This window comes from Mustela lutreola, chromosome 15 (genome assembly GCF_030435805.1).
Source record: "Mustela lutreola isolate mMusLut2 chromosome 15, mMusLut2.pri, whole genome shotgun sequence".
Lineage (NCBI taxonomy): Eukaryota > Metazoa > Chordata > Mammalia > Carnivora > Mustelidae > Mustela > Mustela lutreola.
Window position 1 is genome coordinate 59,082,277 of NC_081304.1, and position 10,002 is coordinate 59,092,278.

At 61.9% G+C, this 10,002-nt stretch overlaps 2 protein-coding genes across 5 annotated transcripts; one reads left to right on the forward strand and one right to left on the reverse strand.

Annotated features, from left to right (window-relative positions):
* Positions 1 to 73: 73 nt before the first annotated feature.
* Positions 74 to 2,805, forward strand: GPS2 (G protein pathway suppressor 2). Its single transcript, XM_059147987.1, has 11 exons — positions 74 to 208; positions 411 to 573; positions 919 to 1,028; positions 1,108 to 1,220; positions 1,355 to 1,434; positions 1,525 to 1,607; positions 1,808 to 1,961; positions 2,043 to 2,132; positions 2,230 to 2,309; positions 2,398 to 2,493; positions 2,636 to 2,805. The coding sequence occupies exons 2-11, from the start codon at positions 480 to 482 to the stop codon at positions 2,717 to 2,719; spliced, it is 984 nt and encodes a 327-aa protein (XP_059003970.1). The 5' UTR covers positions 74 to 208; positions 411 to 479; the 3' UTR covers positions 2,720 to 2,805.
* A 200-nt stretch (positions 2,806 to 3,005) lies between these two features.
* EIF5A (eukaryotic translation initiation factor 5A) lies at positions 3,006 to 8,303 on the reverse strand. 4 transcript variants are annotated; one of them, XM_059148004.1, is made up of 6 exons: positions 7,700 to 7,863; positions 5,642 to 5,827; positions 4,325 to 4,429; positions 3,989 to 4,120; positions 3,830 to 3,903; positions 3,006 to 3,670 (listed from the first exon to the last, which is right to left on the reverse strand). In XM_059148004.1, exons 2-5 carry the CDS (start codon positions 5,804 to 5,806, stop codon positions 3,841 to 3,843), a joined length of 465 nt encoding a protein of 154 aa, XP_059003987.1. In that variant the 5' UTR covers positions 5,807 to 5,827; positions 7,700 to 7,863; the 3' UTR covers positions 3,006 to 3,670; positions 3,830 to 3,840. The 4 variants fall into 4 exon arrangements, with proteins under 4 accessions (XP_059003987.1, XP_059003988.1, XP_059003985.1 ...); XM_059148005.1 differs by lacking the exon at positions 7,700 to 7,863 and adding an exon at positions 7,333 to 7,439; XM_059148002.1 differs by lacking the exons at positions 3,006 to 3,670; positions 3,830 to 3,903 and adding an exon at positions 8,106 to 8,303 and having other exon boundaries at positions 3,988 to 4,120.
* Positions 8,304 to 10,002: the final 1,699 nt, after the last annotated feature.

The window sequence follows — 10,002 nt, forward strand, 5'->3', positions numbered from 1 at the left end:
CGAGCCCTGGGTCCGCCCAGCTGGGGGCGCCGGACGCACCGACGGGGTTTGGCCTCCCCCGGCACCCGTCGCGGCCGCTTCCGCCCTTCCCTGCGCCCGAGCCGCGAGGCCGCTGGCCGGCCCTGCTCCGGAAGGAGTCGGCCCGACGGCCGGAAGTGACGCGCGGCCCAAGCGCGCAGGAGCCGCGGGGAAAGCGCAGCGAAGGCGGGTAGGGAGGGGCCGGTGGGGCGGGGGGCGGGTAGCGCCGAGGCCGGAGACCCCTGCCCGCCGGCGCACGCGGAACACCCGGGGTCGACCGGGGGAGAGGGAGCGGGCGCCGGGCGCGTGATCCCCCGGGGCGGCGGCGGCGGCGGCGGTCTTCCTCCTCGGCCCGCCCGGCGCGACCCTCCTGAGCGCCCGCGTCCCGGCAGGCCCCGTCCGAGGTCTGGCAGTCCGTGACAGAGCCGGGCGCCCACGGCCCGAGCGCCCCCGGCAGCACCATGCCGGCGCTCCTGGAGCGCCCCAAGCTTTCCAACGCCATGGCCCGGGCGTTGCACCGGCACATCATGATGGAGCGGGAGCGCAAGCGGCAGGGTGAGCCGAGCGGGAGGACACATGGCCCAGGGCGGCAGCGCTCCGCCGGGGCCGGCCCCAACCACGGGCGGAGCAGTGCACTGGGGCCGCGCGGAGGAGAGATGGGACGGGACGGCCCCTCCGGTGGTGGGAGCTGAAGGCCGGGTCTGAGGTCCAGAACCCTTGGGTCGGGAAGGACCTTGGAGAGCACCGAACAAAGCCTCCCTCCCCTTCCCCTCCCGACGGAAGGAGCCATTGCCGAGGGGGCAGAGGGGGCACTGTGATAACCGCGTTTGCAGGAGCCCCGTCTCTGACGTGCCGGTACTCTAACCACCCTGTCGTCCTCCCATTCTGCCTCTTCTTCAGAGGAGGAAGAAGTGGACAAGATGATGGAACAGAAGATGAAGGAAGAGCAGGAGAGAAGGAAGAAGAAAGAGATGGAGGAACGAATGTCACTAGAGGAGACCAAGGAACAAGTAAGCGACCCCTCAATCTGTCCCAGCTCTTTCCTCCTCTGGTCCTCCTGTCTCCAGCCTCTCTCCCCTCCCTCCGCAGATCCTGAAGTTGCAGGAGAAGCTGTTGGCCCTACAGGAAGAAAAGCACCAGCTCTTCCTGCAGCTCAAGAAAGTTTTACATGAGGAGGAGAAACGGAGGCGAAAGGAGCAGAGGTGGGACTGGAGCGCTAAAAATAAAATCAGAGCAGAGTGTAACTAGATCGGGTAACACCAGATCCGTGTCTAATGGCAGAAGAGGGGGCACTCGTCCTTGTCCTTGATTTTGACCTGCCCGCCTTTCACCGCAGCGACCTGACTACTCTGACGTCAGCCGCGTACCCGCAGAGCCTGACGGTTCACACAGGCACGCACCTCCTCAGCATGCAGGGTGAGGAATGAAGACCCCTGTGTTAGAACGCGCCCTCCTGGGGGTTGCAGCCACCCACTTCAGCCTCACGAAGTCCTTCTCCCTGTCTAGGGAGCCCTGGAGGACACAGCCGCCCGGGCACCCTTATGGCAGCCGACAGGGCCAAACAGATGTTCGGACCCCAAGTGCTGACAGTAAGGAGGACTGGGTGTGGCGCGCACTGGTTTCCCGGCTACTTGCACGCAGACCCAGGAGCCTTCGTGCAACTTGCATCCCAGTCGTGAGCGTTGGGTGGCACTTTACCACATAGCGGACACGGGGCACATGCAGGGCGTTCGGGGCGCTGCTCTGGGGCAGTTTCCCGCAGGAGTCAGCACTCCTCTTCCCTCCGCAGACCCGGCACTACGTGGGCTCGGCAGCAGCTTTCGCGGGGACCCCAGAGCACGGTCAGTTCCAGGGCAGCCCTGGTGGGGCTTATGGGACCGCTCAGGCCCCACCGCACTATGGACCCACACAGCCAGCGTACAGCCCCAGTCAGCAGCTCAGAGGTGAGTAGTGGGAAGAGGGAGGAGCTGGCTCCCCCAGCTGCGGGAAGGAGGCCCAACAGCCAGTGCCCCTGCCTCCCTCAGCGCCTTCGGCGTTCCCGGCAGTGCAGTACCTGTCTCAGCCGCAGCCCCAGCCCTACGCGGTACACGGCCACTTCCAGCCCACCCAGACAGGTGAGGCCGCCCCCGCCCCCGTCCTGGCCCCAAGCATCCACCACGCTTCCCTTTCCCGTGCTCTACTCAGGCTGCACATGTCCCCTTCCCCTCCTAGGCTTCCTCCAGCCTGGCGGTGCCCTGTCCTTACAGAAGCAGATGGAACACGCCAACCAGCAGACCGGTTTCTCAGACTCTGTGAGTATGGCGTCTTGGGAGGTCAGGGGCAGCACTCTGCCAAGGGGCGCCCCCAGGCTGCCTCAGGTCCTGACTCTCTTCTCCATAGTCCTCCCTGCGCCCCATGCATCCCCAAGCTCTGCATCCAGCCCCGGGACTCCTTGCCTCTCCCCAGCTCCCTGTGCAGATGCAACCGGCAGGGAAGGTAAGGACGGGAATCCCACTCGAGCGAAGCCCTGTGCTTCCGGGGAAAGGACTGGGTAGGAAGAGCGGCCCCCACCCCTCCTTTTCCCTCTCCCTGGGGAGGGGGGCGCACACCGACAGAGCCCCCCTTCCCCCACCACCAGTCGGGCTTTGCAGCTACCAGCCAGCCTGGCCCTCGGCTCCCCTTCATCCAGCACAACCAGAACCCGAGATTCTACCACAAGTGATCTTCAGACTGTCTTCTCGCTAACCACCCCCGCTATGGGTGAGGGTCCCTGGTGTGTCCCAGCCCAATAAAATCCACCTCACCACCCCTGGCTGCCGTCTTGTGTTGCCTCCCTGCCCAGGCCAGGGCTGTACAGATGGGGAGGGGTGGCAGGCAGGTCACAGGAGGACAGGGGGTGGGTAATGAACTCAGCTGCCAAGTTCAGTGTCCAGTGCCTGTAGTTTCTAACTCTTATGTTCTGATCAGTAAACACCCATTTAATTCAAAAAAGCAACCGAGTTGGGGCCTTCATATTAAACTTGTAGTTTTATTCAGGTTTGATTTTAACAAATGTGTCGGGGAGAGAGCCCATAGGAAAGGGTGAAGCCCATGGGGGCAGGGCCCTCCCAGATGCCTGAGGAGGGGGCAGGTCCCCTCCCCTTTCCTCTTCTTCCCTCCCCAGCTAAAGGGATTTGGGGAGAGACAAAGGCAGGGAAGGGGGCTGGTCCCCCATCTGTGGGGTGGTGCTTGGGGTAAAGGGCCATGGGGAAACAAGGGACTAGAGCAGGGCTGAGTGGGGTGAGGGCACAAGGATCATTTTTGCCAGAATCCACAGCTTTCTGATTCCAGATTGAATTAAAAAAAAAAAAGGGGGGGAAACAAAAAAAAAAAACAAAAATCCCACTAAACCACAAGCAGCACCCGCCCCCTCTCCCTGACCAGGGCTGTAGTGCGAGGGGAGAAGAGGAGGGCAGCTTCACCAAGGCCAAGGATCACTCACTCCTGGCCGAGGGAGCAGGATGAAGGGCAGGGGCTCCCCGACAGATTGAGAGGGGTGTGGGGGAAACCAAAATAAAACGTCAAATAAATTGTGTAGGAGGAGTCGTCCAGCCAAGGGCCAGGCCAGAGCTGGGCCAGGCTGGGGGAGGGGGCCTCTGCAGGCTTGAGGATCACTGCTGCCACCACTGCCACCCTGGGGAGGAGAGAGACCAGGTGAGGCAGGAGATCACCACACCCAGGAAGGGTGAGGATCCCTCAGGGGGCCGGGAAGGAAGTCTGGAACGATGAGGGACAAGAGCGCAGGTTTTCGGTGGGGACAAGACGTGGGCTGGGGGGAGTGCGTCACATTCACCTGGGAGCCGGTTATTTTGCCATGGCCTTGATTGCAACAGCTGCCTCCTCTGTCATGGCAGACAGCACCGTGATCTGGGGGTGCAAAGGGGAGAGTCAGAAGGGAGCTCAGAGGAAGAGGCAAAATGCAGTGAGGCAGACAGCGGGGGGGGCACCCTACCAGGATCTCTTCTCCACAGTCGTACTTCTGCTCAATCTCCTTGCCGAGGTCTCCCTCGGGCAGGCGAAGGTCCTCTCGCACCTCCCCGCTGTCCTGGAGCAGTGATAGATACCCGTCCTGGATGCCGATCAGCTGGGGGCAGAGAGGGGAGCAAGCTGAACTCAGCCTGAACAGGCAGAGGATAAAGGGTCTGAATACAAACAAGGGCTGTAAACTGCTGACAGCCAACTCCCCGCTGTCCTGATGCCCCCCCCCCCCCGCCACAGCGCAGAGCTCCTCTAGCCAATGTTACCCCCCCTGTTACCGCCCCCCAAAACCACGAACCCACCCGTGTACCTGGAAGTCATTCCTTTTGATGTTGGGGACATCCATATTATGAGTGGACGGGCAGATATCTTCGTATTTCTTGCCAGTAAAGATGTCAATTCCGACCAGGTGGACCTGCATGTACGCATCACATGAAAGAGAAACCCAGCCGGGTCCAGGGCGGAAAGAGGAAGGCACGGTGCCCTGACAGGCAGGAAGTCAGACTAGGCTGTCGGGGCAAGATCGGGGGAGGCGGAACCAAGCAAACTGACTCAAGAAATAAGGTGTCCAGCAAGAACCAGAGGCAGACAGACCCCATTCAGGTTGGGGGTGACTGACAAGGGAAACCGTAGGGCACACTTGGGGCCACCAGTTACCATGAGCTACAAGAACACTGACTGAGGAGCCCCAGGAATGGGAGACTAGGTAAAACCTTTGAAAGAGCATCCGGACACTGGAATAAAAGGCACAGAACTAGGGACGACAAAAAGGAATGAGAAAGGAAGAAAGCAGAGAGGATGAATTCAGGGAGAACAAACTGCCCCAGGGAGTAAGAAAACGCAGACAAGGATCTAGACATGAACAAGGAAACCCAGGATGAACGCCAGGCCAAGCCAAGACAGACCAACTAGGGAAAAAAATCCTAAGAAATCCAACAAGGATGGACCAAGTGAAGTTTTCGAGGGGAGGGCACAGTAGGCTGAGCCTATGCCTTCGGCTCGGGTCATGATCTTAAGGTCCTGGGATCGATACTAGCATCGGGCTCTCTGCTCAGCGGGGAGCCTGCTTCTCTACCTACTTGTGATCTGTCAAAAAAAAAAGTTTCCCAGGGTAGAAAAGTCTTAACTGACATGGAAGCACTAGCCAGAATGCCAGGATCCAAGAACTTGAGGGGGCGGCTCAGGGGACTCAAGGGGAGGGGGCAGGCAGAGACTTCGCAGACAGGACATCAGAGATCCAAAGGGAAAGCTGGTGTGGACTGTGGTACAGCAAGATGACTTAGAGATTCGGAGGTATCCTGGTGCTCTCCAGGAAAGGCTGCTTCCAACATTAGGCCTGGAGAAACCCTGGGAACAAAGACTCAGGGGAAAAGAGGCAGAAAGTGAAAGCCTGGAGGAAGAAGCAAGCAGCTGAACAGAGCACCCAGAAGAAGCCAGAGACTCCACGCAGAGTGGAGAAAGGTAAAGGTGGAAAGTATCCAGGGCTGAGTGCTGAGCGCAAGAACAGGACGGTAAACCAGCGCTGAAGGAATGGAGAGGGCTGGGACTGAGGACGGCTTGCTGCTGGGAGCCCCACGGATACGGGCAAGTGTGGGGAAGGCAAGATGCAGAGAGGTCAAGTTCTAACCTTGGCATGGCCATGCTTGCCCGTCTTGGAGGTAGACATCTCCACGATCTTACATGGCCGGCCTTTGAGCACCACGAAGCCGTTCTTACGTAATGCTGAGCACTGCATCGGAAAGGTGGCTGAGGCCCCCGCATCTCCTGTCTCGAAGTCCAAATCATCTGCCATTTTAAGAGGCTTCGATTCCAACTAGAGTCAGAAAGAGAACCCAAGTCAGTCAGGGTGGAGACCAACAGAGCTCTACCGCACTCCTCTCTGGACACATGGCTTCACCAGCCCCCCCTAAGCCCTTTCCTTCCACCACCACCTAAAGGAGAGTCACCAGGCCCAGATTAAATACTGACTGAAACCTCAAGTACCTAAGACCTGCTGCGTGTCTGGGAATGGTGGGGGACTGAGGCTGGACCCGAAGCCCAAATGTACACTAAAGGGGAGGCTGGGGAAAGGCAGGCCGCAGGGAGTCAGGATGTGCAATCCCGGAGATGGGCAAAGGCTGACTCCGGGGACGGGGAAGACTCAGGTGTTACTTGCCACTGAAACCAACCACCCCTCTTCCCCACACACAACCAGGGCTATAATTAGGTGAGCAGCCATGAGCCAGCAGAAGGGCGGGGCTATCGTGGGGCGGGGGGAGAGGGGAGGGTGGAGACCGGAGGACAGGGCCCCACCCGGCTCTGTTACACCCCCCACCCTATCCCCACACAGGCCAGTCACTGGCACAGGAAACCACAAGGCCTCTTTGGGGGATTCCCGCCTCTCCAGCACACATTTGCACACACAGCCGAGGGGGGGGAAGCAGAGTTGTTTTCGAACTTCTCCCCCTGCCAAACACCTCCATCTCGTTTCCCAAAGGGAACCCAGGAACCCGGCCTCTCCGCGAGGGCCCTCCCACTTTTCCCAGGATGCACTGGCGCTGTCGGCTTTCGGGCCGGGCCTGCGGGCTCCGTGCGGAGCAGCGTTGGAGTGGGGAGTGGTGAATGACAATAAAATGAAAGCAAAAGGCTGCTGCTAGTGAGTAGTGGAAGTTCTGCCGGGCAGACGGCGCCGGCGCTCCCCGGCCCGACGCAGCGGCGCGGGCAGTGAAAAGGTGAAGCGCACCGGGCGCGGCGCGGAGCTCTGCGCCCGGGACCCGACGGCGCTGTCGGCTCGGCCCGCAGGAGTTGGGCTGCCGTCCAATCGCCGGGGTCTCCCCGGTTCTCCGGCCGCCCGGAACGGGAGCGCGCTACTTACACCTGCGGACCGCCTCACTTCACAGCGGAGTTGGGGGGAGCGCTGCGGGGGCCCATGGGGCGGGGAAGCGCTAACATATGCCCGCAGCGGGCTCTCTCGGGTGATCAGGATCCGGGCCTCGGGCTTCCCCCCTCTCCAAAATTCCAGGCTCCCTTGGGCGCTCGCGAGGACTCGTTCTCCTCGCGCTGGGGGTTGCCGGCTCCCGCCCACCATGTGGCCTCCCGGGGCTTCCGGTGGCCGGGATCTGGGGGGGAGGGGTCCCCGCGCTGCCATGCGGCCCCCGTCCACATTCGGCCATGCGGCCTCCGACCCCGAGGGCAGCCTCCGGTAGGGGACACTTCCGGTGCCGCCGGCACCCCCTCCTCAAAGGCCGCGCCAGGCCGGAGCCACGCCGCCTCCCCTCCCCCCGGCCGGCCGCCAACCCCCCCCAACATGCCCTCTCACCGAATAGCCCCCTCCCCCACCTCACGTGGCCGCGCGGCGCCCGGTTATCAACGGCCCAGGTCCCCTTGCCCCGGCGGGCCGATCTGGTCCCCGACCCTCGCCCCGGCGTGGCCGCCCGGCGGCCTCTCCCGCGTGGCGGCCTCGCGGCTCGCCGTCCCCCGCCCTGCGTCGCTCCAACGTCACCCAGCCGGCCCCAACCGTCACCCCGCGCGCCAACCGGGGCTCGCGCCCGCGCCTCTCCGCACCTCGCGCGGCTCGCGGGCCAAACCCTGTGCCGCGGCGGTCGCCGCCGCTCCCCTCTGCCCCCTCCCCGACCCTCGCGCAGTTCCATCTCCACTCCCAGGCCCAAGCCAGGGTTCCGCGCACGCGCGGCCTGCCCGCTCTCACCTCGCGCGAACGCACTGACTCGACCCCGTCCGCTCGCCGCGAGCCCAACCGCTGCCTCCGAGCCCGCTGCCGCCGCCGCCGCCGCCGCCTCTACCGCCGCCGCCGCTGCTGCACACGGGTCTTAGTACGCAGGCGCCGACTCCCCACTGACCAACCAAGCAGCCCTGTGACAGCTGCGCAAGCGTGCTATCTATCCCCTCCGCCCTCCACCCCCGCACTGCGCAAGCGCAAAGACCCTCCCCGAGCTCCACCCTCCCTCCCACCTACCCGTCCAATGACGCGTTTGCGTGACCCCGCCCCTCACAAACCCCGAACTCTTCCCACAAGTAGGCAGTGCGCAGGCGCACCCGGTTTTTCAAGCCCTTCAACCTCCTCTTCCCTTCCCGTGATAGACCACTAGCCCTACCGGACAGGACCTGCGCCTGCGCAAAGAGGAGCCCTGCACTCCACACCCTCTGAAGGGAACGCCTCGGCCTCCAGGCGCATGCGTATTGGGAATCCGGACCGCCCCTTCCACCTCAGACGTCGTCTGTACGCCGGGCGTTGAAATGACCACGCCACTGTATTGCTGGTCTCGGCGAGGACGCATGCGTCTGGGGAACGCCCCACCCCGGCTTTCGCTGGAGTTAAACGACTCACACGTTTCAGAAAACTTGCACTGCGGGGTGGGCCCCTGGTCTCGAAGCCCATCCCCCCTTCCCGCACATGCGCGGGAGGGCTCTTTCCGCACTCACTTCCTAACGCTCTGGTGTGGTCGGGTTACCGCCCAGCTCAGCTTCACCGCCCTGCACGGCTGGTCTCGGCTCGGGCTAGAGCGGCCGCCTGGCGGCCACCATCTTGTGGGAGCGCGGAGTCCGGCTGGCCGCCGTGGGCGGCCGGAGGGGCGGCGTGCGCCTGGGCCCCGGGGAAACTCCCGGGGCCTTTCTCCCCTTCTCTGCCCCAGGTGCTCCCTGCCGTGTCCGAAACCGTCGTCTGCGAGCGCCCTTAGAAAACCGAAGGCGGCGCGCTCCGTTCCACTGCCCTCTCCGGAGTCGCGGCGAAGGACCGTGAAGCGGGAGGCAGCCTGTCCCTCGGACTGTACTCCCCCCGCCCCCCCGGCCCTCCTCGTGGGGAAGGAAGCTGCCCGCTGGCCCGGCACTTTGTATTCTCCCCCGCCCGGTTCCAGGCTTCCGGCGGCGCGGTGGAGAACCCGAGCCGCCAGCCGCTCGCGACCCGGTCGGTGTCTCTGCGACACCCGCTTGAGTGAAGGGCGGGCCACGGAGCTGCCGTCACTCCCGAGTCCCTCCTCGCCACGGTCCACAGCACCTCCCCTTCGCTTGAACACGAGACTCCCCAGCTGCCTGGGCGCATCGCGGAACCCCACGTGCGCTCTTCTCCCAGACGCTATTGTCCCGCTATTGAACCCAGCAGTTCCCGTCCTGGGCACGTGCCCCGCGTCACAGACGGGGGCTCCGACCTCCGCAGGCGAGCACGGGCCGCGACGCTGTGTGCGTCCGCCAAACACCCGTCCGCGGGGGCATCCGGCGCGGTGTGTGTCCGCCGCGGAATATTATTCAACCACGAAAAAGGGACGTCATCTTCCCTTCCGCTGAGTGACCTTCAGAAACAGCTCGCTCAGGGAAAGACAGCAGACTCTAAAGGTCATAGCCCACGATCTGAAGGACACGAAATGACCAGAATCGGTGAATCCGTCGAAGCAGGCAGTAGATGGGAGCTGCCGGATGCTGGGATGGATGAGGGGAATGGCCAATGGGGTTAACGGACATGGGGTTTTACTTTAGAGTGATGAGATGTTTGGGAATTCAATAAAGATGGCTGCAGAACGTCGTGAATGCGCCAAATGGCACTGAATTGTTGGTGTAAAAGGTTTTACATTATGTGATTTTCCCCCTCAATTTACAAAACTTCAGGAGTCTTCAAACAGCCTTATACATAGTAGCCCAAGAACAGAAGCTACCCCAATGTCCACCACCTGAGGAAAGGATAAATAAAATAGGGGGTATCCACACAATGAAATATTATTCGGCAACATAAAGGATAAACTTCGAAACACTATGCTCAGTGAAAGTCACAAAAGACCACAGTATATAATTCCATTTATATGAAAAGTCCAGGATAGGCAAATCTGTGGAGACAACATAGATCAGCAGTTGCCTAGTGTTGAGAGGTTGGAGGGAAATGGGGAGACCGAGTGGCTGCTGATGGCTACAGGCAAAGTGACTAAGGGTGATGAAAATGTTCCAATGTCGATTGCAGCGATGGCTGCATTCTTCAGATGTTAAAACAGTGAATTATATGCCTTA